The sequence below is a fragment of the Leuresthes tenuis genome, unplaced genomic scaffold (genome assembly GCF_036924035.1).
Source record: "Leuresthes tenuis unplaced genomic scaffold, fLeuTen1.0.hap1 SCAF_21, whole genome shotgun sequence".
Classification (NCBI taxonomy): domain Eukaryota; kingdom Metazoa; phylum Chordata; class Actinopteri; order Atheriniformes; family Atherinopsidae; genus Leuresthes; species Leuresthes tenuis.
In genome coordinates, this window is record NW_027325375.1 from 31019207 (window position 1) to 31040057 (window position 20851).

General features: G+C 46.6%; 1 protein-coding gene and 1 long non-coding RNA gene across 2 annotated transcripts; both read left to right on the forward strand.

The window, feature by feature from the left end:
- Nucleotides 1-4588: 4588 nt before the first annotated feature.
- On the forward strand, nt 4589-17560 carry LOC140280273 (uncharacterized). The gene is made up of 6 exons (XM_072375578.1): nt 4589-4680; nt 4889-4990; nt 5101-5271; nt 5410-5526; nt 5903-6138; nt 17552-17560. Exons 1-6 carry the CDS (start codon nt 4632-4634, stop codon nt 17558-17560), a joined length of 684 nt encoding a protein of 227 aa, XP_072231679.1. The 5' UTR covers nt 4589-4631.
- A 224-nt stretch (nt 17561-17784) lies between these two features.
- On the forward strand, nt 17785-18987 carry LOC140279837 (uncharacterized). The gene is made up of 4 exons (XR_011909366.1): nt 17785-17875; nt 17986-18156; nt 18295-18411; nt 18786-18987. It is a non-coding gene; the product is annotated as an uncharacterized lncRNA (long non-coding RNA).
- The last annotated feature ends 1864 nt before the right edge of the window (nt 18988-20851 follow it).

Consider the following 20851-nt stretch of genomic DNA (forward strand, 5'->3'; position numbering starts at 1 on the left):
TGCATGTTCCATCAGACTGGGCGTGCTCCACCTGCTGCTTGGACTTTTTATCTTTTTCTGCTAGTAAACCAACAAACAATTTCCCTTTCATCTTTATTTGATAGAAAAATTGAACAATATACATGTTATTGAAAGGTTTTAAAGGAAAATAATTGAAAAAGTCAGGGAACATTTTTTTATTTTCTTTATGCACTCATTATTCAGACATGTTATTTAAAAGATTTGTTTAATTATAGTTGTTTTGATATTTTTAATCTTTTGGAAAATGAAGGAAATGTTTGAACTTTGCAATTTCTTTTCTTTGTATTTGTTATTATACTATTAATAAGTAAAATGATAACTGTTCATCATTATCAACATATTTATTTATCTCCTTCTCTGTGTTTATCATACTTTGTCTTCATTGCTGTCTTTACTTCTATTGATCATATTTTAATAAAGATCAAGTCCTTTCAGATCATCCCTTTTTGGACATTTTGTGTATGTCAGGCAGAATGTTGTCATTCATGTGGACAAATGATTCATAAATAAGATTTATTCAGTTTTATTGAATTCATTTCTGAAATTCCTTACAAAGCATTATTTCCACATAATTTTACAATTTTATACGTTGGGTTCTGCATTTATATCCATTTGTATTTTCTATGAAACAATATTACTTACTCTTTATCTAAACAGGATGAATTTAAGTACCCCAGACATGGGATCAGAAATACAGTTTTCCTTTTTCTTAAATTTCTTCATTAATACAGAGGAATACTTTAATTGAACAAATATTGACTGGATACATGTTAGATTTTGACCTTTTCTAACATATATGATGTTGAAGTGACATCCTCCAAATAAAGTCCACTTCAAAAATAGGACTTCAAATGTAAGTTTAGAATATCTCGAGAAAAATAAATGTAAATACACATTTATCCTAATTATAGGACTGTATGATTTAAACTAGTGACAACAAACACAAACTTTGGTGTCGGGTGAAACTAACTCAAAGGGTATCCCTGAAAAATCATTGGAACTGATCACTTCAACTCAAATTTCATTCTTGAACAAAACAAAAACATCTGTTTAATTTCCTGTGGTCACATGACCTGAATTAGCAAATTAAGTTTTAAAATTAAATAAAAAAAGCCAAGAAATGATCTTCTGTGAGCATCAAAAACGACCTGGAACCATCTGGAAAACGGGTTTCAGTTTTTGACACATAAGTATATGTTGGTGAACTTAAAAAAAGTCTGTTTAGCTGTGTTGACTTGTTTCATCATGCTATGATGAAAAGGAGGAGAGTGTCTCAATGGCGTTGTTGTAGAGATGAGAATACACTCAATCATGTAAATCTCTCGCTCCATCAAAGGTTGCTAGAAACTTGGGTGTCATGATTGATGACCAACTAACCTTCAAAGATCACGTTACCTCGGTTGCTCGTTCGTGCCGCTTTGCATTACTGAACATAAAAAAGATCAGACCATACCTGACCCAACATGCCCCCCAGCTCCTGCTGCAGGCCATGGTCATCTCCCACCTTCACTACAGCAACGCTCTCCTAACTGGTCTCCTAACTGGTCTCCTAACTGGTTTCCTAACTGGTTTCCTAACTGGTCTCCAGCCTGTGAAACCTCTGCAGATTGTCCAGAACGAGGCGGTGCGTCTGGTCTTGGATCAGCCTAAAAGAACACGTCCCCCCTCTGTTCATTGAGCTCCTCTGGCTGCCCTTAGCATCAGATCCAAGTCCCTGATGTTAGCTACAAAGAGCTGAATGGAACGGCTAAGATTTATTCATCAGATTTATACATCTACTTGAATGCTCTTGCAAAGGCTTCTGTCCCAACTGGGTCCCTCCGTTGGTCCCAGGATTGTCGTCTAGCAGCTCCTACACCACGCCTAAGACAATCCAAACTCTGTTCATGTGTCGTCCCACGATGGTGGAATGACCTACCGAGCGCTACCAGAACAGGGGCGTCCCTGTCTATCTTCAAGAAGCTCCTGAAAACCCAGCTCTTCAGAGAGCATCTCCTATCCCAGCACTTACCTTGTACTTCCGTACCCCCTCTATCTCTGCCCTTTATCTTTCTGCTCTTCCTTCTATGCCTGCACCCTATCTCTACTCTGTCACCTCTGACAGAGTCGGACTCCTGGGTTCCTTCTATGGAGCTTATTGTTAGCTTTTTATATATCTGTTATATCTTCATTTGTAAGTCGCTTTGGATAAAAGCGTCTGATAAATACATAAACATAAACATAAATTGTGCTGGATCGAACATTTAGTACTACTCAGGAGGTGCATTATCATAATCCTGGATAGCTCATACGCAGTTCTCACCTATTCCGCTTACAGGGTCTTTACTAAAAACTTCAAAACAATAACAGCAAAAAGATGGAAACTTTTACTTGTAATTTATACAAATTTAGTTTATATGACCATCAATCCATCCATTTTGTTCCGTTTATCCAAGGTCGGATCGGACAGGCAACAGGTCTAAGAGGGAAACCTGGACCATCTGGGAGTACCGTAGCTCCCTGAATATGGTCGCTGCAGGCCTCGAGCCTGGTGGACATCAGGCCCTCCTGCCCTGTGGCAGGTCCCAGGAAACAGGGGAGCCTATTGCAGCCAGTCGCTGGCTGCCCTCTCCGGGGGAGCTTCTCTCCCCCAGGTCTATATCCCCATAGCCCTCTCCCTTCTGGCTCCTGCACACAGCACACACTCACACATGTAGGGTTTTGGGGGCGTGTGTTTTTTGTGGGGTGTCGGGGATGGGGCCACATAGGTGGTCCCCTTTACTGCACTCTGCAGTTCCCCTCTTTTAATTACACCTTAGACTACTACTCATCAAACACACACACGCATTAGGTCTTGGGGGATATTTGCACTGCGTGGCGGGGCTTTTTGGGGATGTAGGCTGCCCAGAGGGCCGCGCTCCCAGTTCTACAAGGTTGGCTGCCCCTCAGTTTTAATCACTCACTATTAAAAAATATTGAAGAGCCAGAAGGGTGAGGGGAGGGGTCTTCCCACACCCCTGCTGCCTGGTTGCTGCCCGGGGCGGGAGGGGCCAGGAGAATGAGTTATTCTGCTGGTTCGGGGTCTGTGGTGGCTGGGGGGCTGCTGGCCCCCTGAGTGCCCGCTGCGCCACACCCCAGCGGAGTTGAGGGAGGGAGGACGTGTGGATGTATGGGATGTGCAAGTGTGTGTGGTGATGACCTTCTGGGCCTGGGTCTGGGCTGTCCTCTGGTCTGCTTGTGCTTCTCCCGATGGGGGGGCGGCATTGCCTCCCCACGCTGCTCGCGACTTCACCCACCTGTGAGCACGTCTTGACTCCAAAGGCACTTGGCCAGGGGCGCTGGGGCAGGCGCTGGCCCACTGTGTGGCTGTCTGGGGCGCTTGGCCCTCCTGGGTATTGGGTGGGGCCTCTGCCGGGGGGTTTGGGGGCGCTCGGGCTCCCGGGGCCCGGGTCCAGTGCACGGCCCATGTCTGGGCGGCTGGGGCCTGGCGGGGTCAGTGGGCTGTTGCCCCTGGCTCCCGGGGGGGCCTCTGCCCTATGCTTATGGGGGCTCTTTTCGGGGAATTCCTCTGCCGTCTTCTGGGTGGATGCGCGGTTGTCCCTGCGGTGGGCTTCCTGGGATCTGTGCTCCTTGGGGGCTGCTGGTGGCCTGGGTCTTCTGGCCCTCTCTGTGGTTTCAGGTCATCTATCCACAGCTCTGTTGTATGCGATTGCCACTACTTGAGCTTGTTTTTGTTTGTTTGTGTGTCTGTTTTTTCTCTGTTTGGCTGCTTTCAGGTGCTCCTGGTGGCTCTAAGGCTGGATTCCCCTCAGAGGCCGTGGATTGTCATGTGTTTTGTTTTTACAGGTGTAGCAGCTGGTTGTCTGGTTTTTTGTTCTATTTTTGTTCTGTTTCTTCTTTTTTACTTTTCCTCGTCCCCCAGTACGGTTTGGCACTATTGCATGTTAACTATTGTGACAAAAATAAATAAATGGGCAGTTGATGGGCATCAAGGGGAGCTTTGCATTTATAAAGCTTCCCTTGGCAAAGTAAATCTGTTTGGCATAAAAGGTATTCAGATTACAATTCTGCTGCAGTAAAGCTGGACAGGACAAGGGAAAAAATGAAGAGCAAAAATATTCTGAAATCCCTTTTTGACATTTTCTAATATGAATAAGAATTTACACAATCAGATGCTTTCAGCATGTTTTGGTAGGAAGAAATGTATCTATAGAAGTCTAAAGACTGATGTAGGAATGCCACAGAAATATCTAAAGAGCGTCACTCTGACGTGGAGTCATCAATACTTCTAGTTCATCATGTACAATGCGGCTGAAAGAAAGAGAAAAAGGGCGAGAAAAATGTTTGAAAAACCTGTTCTGGAGGGATGGACGGGAGTATGCAAGTTATTTATATGTTGTTTGTGTGTATCATCTGACATAAATACATGTTGACGAAAATAAGGTGTGTTAAGGTGTGTTAAATTCTGGCAGTGGTTCAATAGAACAGGGAGGAGAGTATCTGAAAGGTCGGGATGAGAAAACACCCAGTCCATGAGGTCACATGTGCAGCGTATAAATTGTAGCGCTGCTCGGGAGGTGCAGCATCATTATCCAGGAACACTGACCAGCAGTTCTCACCTGCTCATCACAATGAAGCTGATTCTTACTCTGACTCTCATCTGGGCTCTCTCCAGCACAGGTAACTCCACTTACAGCGTTTTTACAGCAGCTTATTCAGAAAGTAAAGACTTAGATTAAAGAATCGTTTTATTTTAACTTTTTAATCTTCGAGTCTTTATAGGAAGACTAGTAGCACTACTTATATGTACATACATATAAATATACATGTACATATATGTAAGATGTGACATGATTTTTTCCAAACACTGTTATTCTCTTGATTACAGCTGGAGCCCTGGTCTGTGAGGCCTGTGCAGATCAGCAGTGTTCAACCACAGTACCAAAGACATGTGGCACAGAGACAATGTGTATAACAGCGGCCATTACAGGTATTTTCATCCTCATGTCCTACTTTAAGATCCAGTTAAAGACAGTAAATGTTCTCTGAGTTTATGTGTGATTTTCATCAACATTAACAAACTGCACTTTGACTCTGCAGCCACTTCATCTGGATCTACAGCACAGCAAATCTTCAAGGACTGTGCTCCATCCTCCCAGTGTCCAGCCACAGGCAGTCAGACATTTTCAGTCAACTTGGGGTTTGCAAGTGCATTAGCATCGGCTGAGTGCTGCAACAACATAGACAGCTGCAACTCACAAAGTCTATCATGTAAGTAAACTCAGTGTAAGCTGCTCTGTGACCACCAGAAAACATCAGAGTGATAAGAAACAATATTCTGTCTTCTTTCTGTGGTGTTTGACACGTCTCTCCTCCAGAAATGAACTGTTCTGATCTTCTGTGTTTCAGTCCCTTCTTCTCAGCCAGCTAACAGTCTGCAGTGTGTTGTTTGTGACCCTTCCACCTCTCAATGCAGCGCTGCTATTCAGTGTTCAGGAGAGGAGGACAACTGCATCCAAGCAGCTGGTGAGTTTTCATCTGGAAAAGTTTTTAAAAAATGTAATCTTTGAATCTGGTTCCCACCTGAAAACATTTCAGACAAATTTCACCGATAAAGTTTTGTTAAATATCAAAAAGTGAAGAAAAGTTATTTAACAATCCTCTTTCTTTGAAGATTTTATGACAGATTCTCGAACAAGTTACAAATTTAAACAAAGTTCAACCTGTTTTAGGTCTGTAATACTCAGCACAGCTGGTGATTGTTCTGACAGATGTTTTGTAATTTTCTAATTCAACACAGCAGCTGAAAAGTGTTCGATACCCACTGATCTAGTTTTGTGCTGTTTTTATTTTTTTGTAAAAACATAACTTGAAAGTTTAAACTCTACTTTTTAATCCTCAGTAACAAATGGATCCACAACATATCCAGCACTGGGCTGTGTGACTCAGAACACATGTGCAGCAGCTACCAGTCTCGGTACTCTACCTTTCATGGAAAATGTTGGTACCATCAGCAGTGGACCGACCTGTTGTACCACCACTTTGTGTAACAGTCAGGTGACAACAACAACTGCGGCTCCAACCACAACAACTGCTGCTCCAACCACCACAACTGCTGCTCCAACCACATCAACTGCGGCACCAACAACTACAACTGCTGCTCCAACCACAACAACTGCGGCTCCAACCACAACAACTGCTGCACCAACCACAACAACAGCTGCACCAACCACTACAACTGCGGCACCAACAACTACAACTACGGCACCAACAACTACAACTGCGGCACCAACAACTACAACTGCGGCTCCAACCACAACAACTGCTGCACCAACCACAACAACAGCTGCACCAACCACTACAACTGCGGCACCAACAACTACAACTACGGCACCAACCACTACAACTGCGGCACCAACCACTACAACTGCGGCACCAACAACTACAACTGCGGCACCAACCACAACAACAGCTGCACCAACAACTACAACTGCGGCACCAACAACTACAACTGTGGCTCCAACCACAACAACTGCTGCACCAACAACTACAACTGCGGCACCAACAACTACAACTGCTGCTCCAACCACTACAACTGCTGCACCAACCACAACAACAGCTGCACCAACAACTACAACTGCGGCTCCAACCACAACAACTGCTGCACCAACCACAACAACAGCTGCACCAACCACAACAACTGCGGCACCAACAACTACAACTGCTGCTCCAACCACAACAACTGCTGCACCAACCACAACAACTGCTGCACCAACCACAACAACAGCTGCACCAACCACAACAACAGCTGCATCAACCACAACAACAGCTGCACCAACCACTACAACTGCTGCACCAACAACAACTGCTGCACCGACCACAACAACTGCTGCACCAACTACAACAACCGCTGCACCAACAACTACAACTGCTGCACCAACCACAACAACAGCTGCACCAACCACTACAACAGCTGCACCAACCACTACAACAGCTGCACCAACCACTACAACTGCGGCACCAACCACTACAACTGCGGCACCAACCACTACAACTGCGGCACCAACAACTACAACTGCGGCACCAACCACAACAACAGCTGCACCAACAACTACAACTGCGGCACCAACAACTACAACTGTGGCTCCAACCACAACAACTGCTGCACCAACAACTACAACTGCGGCACCAACAACTACAACTGCTGCACCAACCACAACAACAGCTGCACCAACAACTACAACTGCGGCTCCAACCACAACAACTGCTGCACCAACCACAACAACAGCTGCACCAACCACAACAACTGCGGCACCAACAACTACAACTGCTGCTCCAACCACAACAACTGCTGCAGCAACCACAACAACAGCTGCACCAACCACTACAACTGCTGCACCAACAACAACTGCTGCACCGACCACAACAACTGCTGCACCGACCACAACAACTGCTGCACCAACCAAAACAACAGCTGCACCAACCACTACAACTGCGGCACCAACAACTACAACTGCTGCACCAACCACAACAACTGCGGCACCAACAACTACAACTGCGGCACCAACAACTACAACTGCTGCTCCAACCACAACAACTGCTGCACCAACCACAACAACAGCTGCACCAACCACTACAACTGCGGCACCAACAACTACAACTGCTGCACCAACCACAACAACTGCGGCACCAACAACTACAACTGCGGCTCCAACCACAACAACTGCTGCACCAACCACAACAACTGCTGCACCAACAACTACAACTGCGGCTCCAACCACAACAACAGCTGCACCAACAACTACAACTGCGGCTCCAACCACAACAACTGCTGCACCAACAACTACAACTGCGGCACCAACAACTACAACTGTGGCTCCAACCACAACAACTGCTGCACCAACAACTACAACTGCTGCACCAACAACTACAACTGCGGCTCCAACCACAACAACTGCTGCACCAACCACAACAACAGCTGCACCAACAACTACAACTGCGGCTCCAACCACAACAACTGCTGCACCAACAACTACAACTGCGGCACCAACAACTACAACTGCGGCTCCAACCACAACAACTGCTGCACCAACAACTACAACTGCGGCACCAACAACTACAACTGTGGCTCCAACCACAACAACTGCGGCACCAACAACTACAACTGTGGCTCCAACCACAACAACTGCTGCACCAACAACTACAACTGCTGCACCAACAACTACAACTGCTGCTCCAACCACAACAACTGCTGCACCAACCACAACAACAGCTGCACCAACAACTACAACTGCGGCTCCAACCACAACAACTGCTGCACCAACCACAAAAACAGCTGCACCAACCACAACAACTGCGGCACCAACAACTACAACTGCTGCTCCAACCACAACAACTGCTGCACCAACCACAACAACTGCTGCACCAACCACAACAACAGCTGCACCAACCACAACAACAGCTGCACCAACCACAACAACAGCTGCACCAACCACTACAACTGCTGCACCAACAACAACTGCTGCACCGACCACAACAACTGCTGCACCGACCACAACAACTGCGGCACCAACAACTACAACTGCTGCTCCAACCACAACAACTGCTGCACCAACCACAACAACTGCTGCACCAACCACAACAACAGCTGCACCAACCACAACAACAGCTGCACCAACCACAACAACAGCTGCACCAACCACTACAACTGCTGCACCAACAACAACAGCTGCACCAACCACAACAACAGCTGCACCAACCACAACAACTGCTGCACCAACCACTACAACTGCTGCACCAACAACAACTGCTGCACCGACCACAACAACTGCTGCACCAACTACAACAACCGCTGCACCAACAACTACAACTGCGGCACCAACAACTACAACTGCTGCTCCAACCACAACAACTGCTGCACCAACCACAACAACTGCGGCTCCAACCACAACAACAGCTGCACCAACCACTACAACTGCGGCACCAACCACTACAACTGCTGCTCCAACCACAACAACTGCGGCTCCAACCACAACAACTGCTGCACCAACTACAACAACCGCTGCACCAACAACTACAACTGCGGCACCAACAACTACAACTGCTGCTCCAACCACAACAACTGCTGCACCAACCACAACAACTGCGGCTCCAACCACAACAACAGCTGCACCAACCACTACAACTGCGGCACCAACCACTACAACTGCTGCTCCAACCACAACAACTGCGGCACCAACCACTACAACTGCTGCACCAACCACAACAACTGCGGCACCAACAACAACTGCTGCTCCAACCACAACAACTGCTGCACCAACAACTACAACTGTGGCACCAACAACTACAACTGCACCAACCACAACAACAGCTGCACCAACCACAACAACAGCTGCACCAACAACTACAACTGCGGCACCAACAACTACAACTGCGGCTCCAACCACAACAACAGCTGCACCAACCACAACAACAGCTGCACCAACAACTACAACTGCTGCACCAACAACTACAACTGCGGCACCAACAACTACAACAGCTGCACCAACAACTACAACTGCGGCTCCAACCACAACAACTGCTGCACCAACCACTACAACTGCGGCACCAACCACTACAACTGCTGCACCAACCACAACAACAACTGCACCAACCACAACAACTGCTGCACCAACCACTACAACTGCGGCACCAACCACTACAACTGCTGCACCAACCACAAGAACAACTGCACCAACCACAACAACAGCTGCACCAACAACAACTGCTGCTCCAACCACAACAACTGCTGCACCGACCACAACAACTGCTGCACCAACCACTACAAGAGCTGCACCAACAACAACTGCTGCTCCAACCACAACAACTGCTGCACCGACCACAACAACAGCTGCACCAACCACTACAACAGCTGCTCCAACAACTACAACTGCGGCTCCAACAACTACAACTGCGGCTCCAACCACAACAACTGCTGCATCAACCACAACAACAGCTGCTCCAACCACAACAACTGCTGCACCAACAACTACAACTGCGGCTCCAACCACAACAACTGCTGCACCAACAACAACAACAGCTGCTCCAACCACAACAACAGCTGCACCAACCACAACAACTGCTGCACCAACAACAACAACAGCTGCACCAACAACTACAACTGCTGCTCCAACCACAACAACTGCTGCACCAACCACCACAACTGCTGCAGCACCAACCACCACAACTGCTGCACCAACCACAACAACAGCTGCACCAACAACAACAACAGCTGCACCAACAACTGCAACTGCTGCACCAACAACTACAACTGCGGCTCCAACTACAACAACCGCTGCACCAACAACTACAACTGCGGCACCAACAACTACAACTGCTGCTCCAACCACAACAACTGCTGCACCAACCACAACAACTGCGGCTCCAACCACAACAACAGCTGCACCAACCACTACAACTGCGGCACCAACCACTACAACTGCTGCTCCAACCACAACAACTGCGGCACCAACCACAACAACTGCGGCACCAACAACAACTGCTGCTCCAACCACAACAACTGCTGCACCAACAACTACAACTGTGGCACCAACAACTACAACTGCACCAACCACAACAACAGCTGCACCAACCACAACTGCTGCAGCACCAACCACCACAACTGCTGCACCAACCACAACAACAGCTGCACCAACAACTGCAACAGCTGCACCAACAACTACAACTGCTGCTCCAACCACAACAACTGCTGCACCAACAACTGCTGCACCAACCACCACAACTGCTGCAGCACCAACCACCACAACTGCTGCACCAACCACCACAACTGCTGCTCCAACAACTACAACTGCTGCTCCAACCACAACAACTACAACTGCTGCTCCAACCACAACAACTGCTGCACCAACCACCACAACTGCTGCAGCACCAACCACCACAACTGCTGCACCAACCACCACAACTGCTGCTCCAACCACCACAAATGCTGCACCAACCACCACAACTGCTGCAGCACCAACCACCACAACTGCTGCACCAACCACCACAACTGCTGCTCCAACCACCACAACTGCTGCACCAACAACTACAACTGCTGCTCCAACCACAACAACTACAACTGCTGCTCCAACCACAACAACTGCTGCACCAACCACCACAACTGCTGCAGCACCAACCACCACAACTGCTGCACCAACCACCACAACTGCTGCTCCAACCACCACAAATGCTGCACCAACCACCACTAGCACTGCACCAACCACCACAACTGCTGCTCCAACCACTACAACAGCTGCACCAACAACTACAACTGCTGCTCCAACCACAACAACTGCGGCTCCAACCACAACAACAGCTGCACCAACCACAACAACAGCTGCACCAACAACTACAACTGCTGCTCCAACCACCACAACTGCTGCACCAACAACTACAACTGCTGCTCCAACCACAACAACTACAACTGCTGCTCCAACCACAACAACTGCTGCTCCAACCACAACAACTGCGGCTCCAACCACAACAACAGCTGCACCAACCACAACAACAGCTGCACCAACCACCACAACTGCTGCTCCAACCACCACAACTGCTGCACCAACAACTACAACTGCTGCTCCAACCACAACAACTACAACTGCTGCTCCAACCACAACAACTGCTGCACCAACCACCACAACTGCTGCAGCACCAACCACCACAACTGCTGCACCAACCACCACAACTGCTGCTCCAACCACCACAAATGCTGCACCAACCACCACTAGCACTGCACCAACCACCACAACTGCTGCTCCAACCACTACAACAGCTGCACCAACAACTACAACTGCTGCTCCAACCACAACAACTGCTGCACCAACCACCACAACTGCTGCAGCACCAACCACCACAACTGCGGCTCCAACCTCAACAACTGCTGCTCCAACCACAACAACAGCTGCACCAACAACTACAACTGCTGCTCCAACCACAACAACTGCTGCACCAACAACTGCTGCACCAACCACCACAACTGCTGCAGCACCAACCACCACAACTGCTGCACCAACCACCACAACTGCTGCACCAACAACTACAACTGCTGCTCCAACCACAACAACTACAACTGCTGCTCCAACCACAACAACTGCTGCACCAACCACCACAACTGCTGCAGCACCAACCACCACAACTGCTGCACCAACCACCACAACTGCTGCTCCAACCACCACAAATGCTGCACCAACCACCACTAGCACTGCACCAACCACCACAACTGCTGCTCCAACCACTACAACAGCTGCACCAACCACAACAACTGCTGCACCAACCACTACAACTGCTGCACCGACCACCACAACTGCTGCTCCAACCACTACAAGTGCTGCACCAACCACCACAACTGCTGCACCAACCACCACAACTGCTGCACCGACCACGACAACTGCTGCTCCAACCACTACAACAGCTGCACCAACCACAACAACTGTGGCTCCAACCACCACAACTGCTGCACCAACCACCACAACTGCTGCTCCTACCACTATAACTGCTGCACCAACCACCACAACTGCTGCTCCAACCACAACTGCTGCACCAACCACTACAAGTGCTGCACCAACCACCACAACTGCTGCACCAACCACCAAAACTGTTGCTCCAACCACAACAACAGCTGCTCCAACCACTACAATTGCTGCTGCAGCAATCCCCACAAATGCTGCTCCAACCACCACTAGCACTGCACCAACCACCACAACTGCTGCACCAACCACTACAACAGCTGCACCAACCACAACAACAGCTGCACCGACCACAACAACTGCTGCACCGACCACAACAACAGCTGCACCAACCACCACAACTGCTGCACCAACCACAACAACTGCTGCACCAACCACTACAACTGCTGCTGCAGCAATCCCTACAAATGCTGCACCAATCACCAGTACAACAACTACCAGTAATGCATGTTCCATCAGACTGGGCGTGCTCCACCTGCTGCTTGGACTTTTTATCTTTTTCTGCTAGTAAACCAACAAACAATTTCCCTTTCATCTTTATTTGATAGAAAAATTGAACAATATACATGTTATTAAAAGGTTTTAAAGGAAAATAATTGAAAAAGTCAGGGAACATTTTTTTATTTTCTTTATGCACTCATTATTCAGAAATGTTATTTAGAATATTTGTTTAATTATAGTTGTTTTGATATTTTTAATCTTTTGGAAAATGAAGGAAATGTTTGAACTTTGCAATTTCTTTTCTTTGTATTTATTATTATACTACTAATAAGTAAAATTATAACTGTTATCATTATCAACATATTTATTTATTTATTTATCTCCTTCTCTGTGTTTATCATACTTTGTCTTCATTGCTGTCTTTACTTCTATTGATCATATTTTAATAAAGATCAAGTCCTTTCAGATCATCCCTTTTTGGACATTTTGTGTATGTCAGGCAGAATGTTGTCATTCATGTGGACAAATGATTCATAACTAAGATTTATTCAGTTTTATTGAATTCATTTATGAAATTCCTTACAAAGCATTATTTCCACATAATTTTACAATTTTATACGTTGGGTTCTGCATTTATTTCCATTTGTATTTTCTATAAAACAATATTACTTACTCTTTATCTAAACAGGATGAATTTAAGTACCCCAGCCATGGGATTAGAAATACAGTTTTCCTTTTTCTTAAATTTCTTCATTAATACAGAGGAATACTTTAATTGAACAAATATTGACTGGATACATGTTAGATTTTGACCTTTTCTAACATATATGATGTTGAAGTGACATCCTCCAAATAAAGTCCACTTCAAAAATAGGACTTCAAATGTAAGTTTAGAATATCTCGAGAAAAAGAAATGTAAATACACATTTATCCTAATTATAGGACTGTATGATTAAAACTAGTGACGACAAACACAAACTTTGGTGTCGGGTGAAACTAACTCAAAGGGTATCCCTGAAAAATCATTTGAACTGATCACTTCAACTCAAATTTCATTCTTGAACAAAACGAAAACATCTGTTTAATTTTCTGTGGTCACATGACCTGAATTAGCAAATTAAGTTTTAAAATAAAATAAAAACAGCCAAGAAATGATTTTCTGTGAGCATCAAAACGACCTGGAACCATCTGGAAAACGGGTTTCAGTTTTTGACACATAAGTATATGTTGGTGAACTTAAAAAACGTCTGTTTAGCTGTGGTGACTTGTTTCATCATGCTATGATGAAAAGGAGGAGAGTGTCTCAATGGCGTTGTTGTAGAGATGAGAATACACTCAATCAGGTAAATCTCTCGCTCCATCAAAGGTTGCTAGAAATTTGGGTGTCATGATTGATGACCAACTAACCTTCAAAGATCACGTTACCTCGGTTGCTCGTTCGTGCCGCTTTGCATTACTGAACATAAAAAAGATCAGACCATACCTGACCCAACATGCCCCCCAGCTCCTGGTTCAGGCCATGGTCATCTCCCACCTTGACTCCTGCAACGCTCTCCTAACTGGTCTCCTAACTGGTTTCCTAACTGGTTTCCTAACTGGTCTCCTAACTGGTCTCCTAACTCGTCTCCTAACTGGTTTCCTAACTGGTCTCCTAACTGGTCTCCTAACTGGTCTCCTAACTGGTTTCCTAACTGGTCTCCTAACTGGTCTCCTAACTGGTCTCCTAACTGGTCTCCTAACTGGTTTCCTAACTGGTCTCCAGCCTGTGAAACCTCTGCAGATGGTCCAGAACGCGGCGGTGCGTCTGGTCTTGGATCAGCCTAAAAGAACACGCCCCCCCTCTGTTCATTGAGCTCCTCTGGCTGCCCTTAGCCGCCAGCATCAGATCCAAGTCCCTGATGTTAGCTACAAAGAGCTTAATGGAGCGGCTCCATCTACTTGAATGCTCTTGCAAAGGCTTCTGTCCCAACTGGGTCCCTCCGTTGGTCCCAGGATTGTCGTCTAGCAGCTCCTACACCACGCCTAAGACAATCCAAACTCTGTTCATGTGTCGTCCCACGATGGTGGAATGACCTACCGAGCGCTACCAGAACAGGGGCGTCCCTGTCTATCTTCAAGAAGCTCCTGAAAACCCAGCTCTTCAGAGAGCATCTCCTATCCCAGCACTTACCTTGTACTTCCCTACCCCCTCTATCTCTGCACTTTATCTTTCTGCACTTCCTTCTATGCCTGCACCCTATCTCTACTCTGTCCCCTCTGACAGAGTCGGACTCCTGGGTTCCTTCTATGGAGCTTATTGTTAGCTTTTTATATATCTGTTATATCTTCATTTGTAAGTCGCTTTGGATAAAAGCGTCTGATAAATACAGAAACATAAAAATAAACATAAATTGTGCTGGATCGAACATTTAGTACTACTCAGGAGGTGCATTATCATAATCCTGGATAGCTCATACGCAGTTCTCACCTACTCCGCTTACAGGGTCTTTACTAAAAACTTCAAAACAATAACAGCAAAAAGATGGAAACTTTTACTTGTAATTTATACAAATTTAGTTTATATGACCATCAATCCATCAATTTTGTTCCGTTTATCCAAGGTCGGGTCGGACAGGCAACAGGTCTAAGAGGGAAACCTGGACCATCTGGGAGTACCGTAGCTCCCTGAATATGGTCGCTGCAGGCCTCGAGCCTGGTGGACATCAGGCCCTGGAGCCTGGTGGACATCAGGCCCTGGAGCCTGGTGGACATCAGGCCCTCCTGCCCTGTGGCAGGTCCCAGGAAACAGGGGAGCCTATTGCAGCCAGTCGCTGGCTGCCCTCTCCGGGGGAGCTTCTCTCCCCCAGGTCTATATCCCCATAGCCCTCTCCCTTCTGGCTCCTGTACACAGCACACACTCACACATGTAGGGTTTTGGGGGCGTGTGTTTTTTGTAAAGTGTCGGGGATGGGGCCACATAGGTGGTCCCCTTTACTGCACTCTGCAGTTCTCCTCTTTTAATTACACCTTAGACTACTACTCATCAAACACACACACACACACGCATTAGGTCTTGGGGGGTATTTGCACTGAGTGGCGGGGCTTTTTGGGGATGTAGGCTGCCCAGAGGGCCGCGCTCCCAGTTCTACAAGGTTGGCTGCCCCTCAGTTTTAATCACTCACTATTAAAAAATATTGAAGAGCCAGAAGGGTGAGGGGAGGGGTCTTCCCACACCCCTGCTGCCTGGTTGCTGCCCGGGGCGGGAGGGGCCAGGAGGATGAGTTATTCTGCTGGTTCGGGGTCTGTGGTGGCTGGGGGGCTGCTGGCCCCCTGAGTGCCCGCTGCGCTACACCCCAGCGGAGTTGAGGGAGGGAGGACGTGTGGATGTGTGGATGTATGGGATGTGCAAGTGTGTGTGGTGATGACCTTCTGGGCCTGGGTCTGGGACTTGCTGTCCTCTGGTCTGCTTGTGCTTCTCCCGATGGGGGGGCGGCGTTGCCTCCCCACGCTACTAGCAAATTCACCGACTTGGGTCCCGGGGCACTTCTCTGGGGCGCTTGGCCCTCTCGGGTATTGGGTGGGGCCTCTGCCGGGGGGTTTGGGGGCGCTCGGGCTGCTGGGGCTCGGGCTCCTAGGGCCCGGGTCTGGTACACGGCCCATGTCTGGACGGCTGGGGCCTGGCGGGGTCGGTGGGCTGTTGCCCCTGGCTCCCGGGGGGGCCTCTGCCCTATGCTTATGGGGGCTCTTTTCGGGGAATTCCTCTGCCGTCTTCTGGGTGGATGTGCGGTTTTCCCTGCGGTGGGCTTCCCGGGATCTGTGCTCCGTGGGGGCTGCTGGTGGTCTGGGTCTTCTGGCCCTCTCTTTGGTTTCAGGTCATCTATCCACAGCTCTGTTGTATGCGATTGCCACTACTTGTGCTTGTTTTTGTTTGTTTGTGTGTCTGGGCATCAAGGGGAGCTTTGCATTTATAAAGCTTCCCTTGGCAAAGTAAATCTGTTTGGCATAAAAAGTATTCAGATTACAATTCTGCTGCAGTAAAGCTGGACAGGACATGGGAAAAAATGAAAAGCAAAAATATTCTGAAATCCCTTTTTGACATTTTCTCATATGAATAAGAATTTACACAATCAGATGTTTTCAGCATATTTTGGTAGGAAGAAATGTATCTATAGAAGTCTAAAGACTGATGTAGGAATACCACAGAAATATCTAAAGAGCGTCACTCTGACGTGGAGTCATCAATACTTCTAGTTCATCATGTACAATGCGGCTGAAAGAAAGAGAAAAAGGGCGAGAAAAATGTTTGAAAAACCTGTTCTGGAGGGATGGACGGGAGTATGCAAGTTATTTATATGTTGTTTGTGTGTATCATCTGACATAAATACATGTTGACGAATATAAGGTGTGTTAAGGTGTGTTAAATTCTGGCAGTGGTTCAATAGAACAGGGAGGAGAGTATCTGAAAGGTCAGGATGAGAAAACACCCAGTCAATGAGGTATGAGCGTATAAATTGTAGCGCTGCTCGGGAGGTGCAGCATCATTATCCAGGAACACTGACCAGCAGTTCTCACCTGCTCATCACAATGAAGCTGATTCTTACTCTGACTCTCCTCTGGGCTCTCTCCAGCACAGGTAACTCCACTTACAGCGTTTTTACAGCAGCTTATTCAGAAAGTAAAGACTTAGATTAAAGAATCGTTTTATTTTAACTTTTTAATCTTCGAGAACTTCGAGTCTTTATAGGAAGACTAGTAGCACTACTTATATGTACATACATATAAATATACATGTACATATATGTAAGATGTGACATGATTTTTTCCAAACACTGTTATTCTCTTGATTACAGCTGGAGCCCTGGTCTGTGACGCCTGTGCAGATCAGCAGTGTTCAACCACAGTACCAAAGACATGTGGCACAGAGACAATGTGTATAACAGCGGCCATTACAGGTATTTTCATCCTCATGTCCTACTTTAAGATCCAGTTAAAGACAGTAAGTGTTCTCTGAGTTTATGTGTGATTTCCATCAACATTAACAAACTGCACTTTGACTCTGCAGCCACTTCATCTGGATCTACAGCACAGCAAATCTTCAAGGACTGTGCTCCATCCTCCCAGTGTCCAGCCACAGGCAGTCAGACATTTTCAGTCAACTTGGGGTTTGCAAGTGCATTAGCATCGGCTGAGTGCTGCAACAACATAGACAGCTGCAACTCACAAAGTCTATCATGTAAGTAAACTCAGTGTAAGCTGCTCTGTGACCACCAGAAAACATCAGAGTGATAAGAAACAATATTCTGTCTTCTTTCTGTGGTGTTTGACACGTCTCTCCTCCAGAAATGAACTGTTCTGATCTTCTGTGTTTCAGTCCCTTCTTCTCAGCCAGCTAACAGTCTGCAGTGTGTTGTTTGTGACCCTTCCACCTCTCAATGCAGCGCTGCTATTCAGTGTTCAGGAGAGGAGGACAACTGCATCCAAGCAGCTGGTGAGTTTTCATCTGGAAAAGTTTTTAAAAAATGTAATCTTTGAATCTGGTTCCCACCTGAAAACATTTCAGACGAATTTCACCAATAAAGTTTTGTTAAATCAAAAAGTGAAGAAAAGTTATTTAACAATCCTCTTTCTTTGAAGATTTTATGACAGATTCTCGAACAAGTTACAAATTTAAACAAAGTTCAACCTGTTTTAGGTCTGTAATACTCAGCACAGCTGGTGATTGTTCTGACAGATGTTTTGTTATTTTCTAATTCAACACAGCAGCTGAAAAGTGTTCGATACCCACTGATCTAGTTTTGTGTTGTTTTTATTTTTTTGTAAAAACATAACTTGAATGTTTAAACTCTACTTTTTAATCCTCAGTAACAAATGGATCCACAACATATCCAGCACTGGGCTGTGTGACTCAGAACACATGTGCAGCAGCTTCCAGTCTCGGTACTCTACCTTTCATGGAAAATGTTGGTACCATCAGCAGTGGACCGACCTGCTGTACCACCACTTTGTGTAACAGTCAGGTGACAACAACAACTGCTGCTCCAACCACCACAACTGCTGCTCCAACCACCACAACTGCTGCTCCAACAACAACTGCTGCTCCAACCACTACAACTGCGGCACCAACCACTACAACTGCGGCACCAACCACTACAACTGCTGCTCCAACCACAACAACTGCTGCTCCAACAACAACTGCTGCTCCAACCACTACAACTGCTGCTCCAACCACTACAACTGCGGCACCAACCACAACAACAGCTGCTCCAACCACCACAACTGCTGCTCCAACAACAACTGCTGCTCCAACCACTACAACTGCGGCACCAACCACAACAACAGCTGCTCCAACCACCACAACTGCTGCTCCAACAACAACTGCTGCTCCAACCACTACAACTGCTGCTCCAACCACTACAACTGCGGCACCAACCACCACAACTGCTGCTCCAACCACCACAACTGCTGCTCCAACAACAACTGCTGCTCCAACCACTACAACTGCTGCTCCAACCACTACAACTGCGGCACCAACCACAACAACAGCTGCTCCAACCACCACAACGGCTGCTCCAACAACAACTGCTGCTCCAACCACTACAACTGCGGCACCAACCACCACAACTGCTGCTCCAACCACTACAACTGCGGCACCAACCACCACAACTGCTGCTCCAACCACCACAACGGCTGCTCCAACAACAACTGCTGCTCCAACCACTACAACTGCGGCACCAACCACCACAACTGCTGCTCCAACCACTACAACTGCTGCTCCAACCACCACAACTGCTGCTCCAACAACTACAACTGCTGCTCCAACCATGACAACTGCTGCTCCAACCACTACAACTGCTGCTCCAACCACCACAACTGCTGCTCCAACCACTACAACTACAACACCAACCACAACAACTACAACACCAACCACAACAACTACAACACCAACCACTACAACAACCACCAGTGATGGATGCTCTATTAGGCTGAGCTTACTCCATCTACTGCTTGGACTGTTTATCTTTGCCTTCTAGGAAACCAACAGACAAATATTCCCCGTCAATCTTTATTTGCTGCTAAAATCATAAATAACAAATGTTAGAGAAGGGAAATGGAACAGATTTGAGAAAATGACTTAATCCTTTTTTACTAATTTATTTGCACTTATTCAGACATTTTGCAGATATATCTGTCACTGGGAGAATGAAGGAAACCATTCTAATTATCAAGACTTTTGCTTTTTATTGATTATTATTATTTTGTTTGATTAACAACAACAATAGAAGAAGAATATTCATAAGAAAACACGTATTTAGTCATTAATTTGACTTTTCTGCTTCTCTGTCCCTGTATCCATTACAGTCTGTACTTCTGTTGGCCATCTTTCAATAAAGCTTATTTTGACAGTGGATCTTTTAATCTTATGGGTGTATTCTGGCAGAATGATATCAAACATAAGAGCCATTTGGTACTTTCCACTGTAAAAAAAAAAGTAAAACCAACACAGATGTTAAAATGTTCAGTTTTACTGAATAGATTCATGAAAGTCCTTACAAGGCCTTGTTTTCACTTCTTATGATTTCAATTAGTTATGGGTGCCCAATGCCAAAGGCAGGGCACACATATTACTATTGCTCATACTTATTATTTTTCCGCTTCCGTCACGTTTTTCGGCGCGCTACTCCTCCCACAGCGAAGGTCCGACTAAAATAAAAAATACATGGCTGCGTGCGCGCCGATCGGGAGAGGTGTGCTTGTATTTATCTCTCTCATTACTCGAAAGAAATAGCGGATAAATGGGAAAAAGCGGGCAAATTGTCAATGGGAAAATGAATGGAGAAGGCCCACACGGGAGGCCTCTGAACTCAGCCATACAGCGTCACACACACATCATTCAAAGTTTGTGTGTGACAGGAAAGACTCAGCTTTAA

What these genes read in the sequence shown, in the direction of transcription:
- LOC140280273 (XM_072375578.1), top strand. Translation starts at nt 4,632, where the DNA reads ATGAAGCTGATTCTTACTCTGACTCTCATCTGGGCTCTCTCCAGCACA. An exon ending in CTGGGCTCTCTCCAGCACAG is followed by an intron (nt 4,681 to 4,888) that starts GTAACTCCACTT and finishes TCTTGATTACAG; the next exon opens with CTGGAGCCCTGGTCTGTGAG. An exon ending in CAACTGCATCCAAGCAGCTG is followed by an intron (nt 5,527 to 5,902) that starts GTGAGTTTTCAT and finishes TTTAATCCTCAG; the next exon opens with TAACAAATGGATCCACAACA.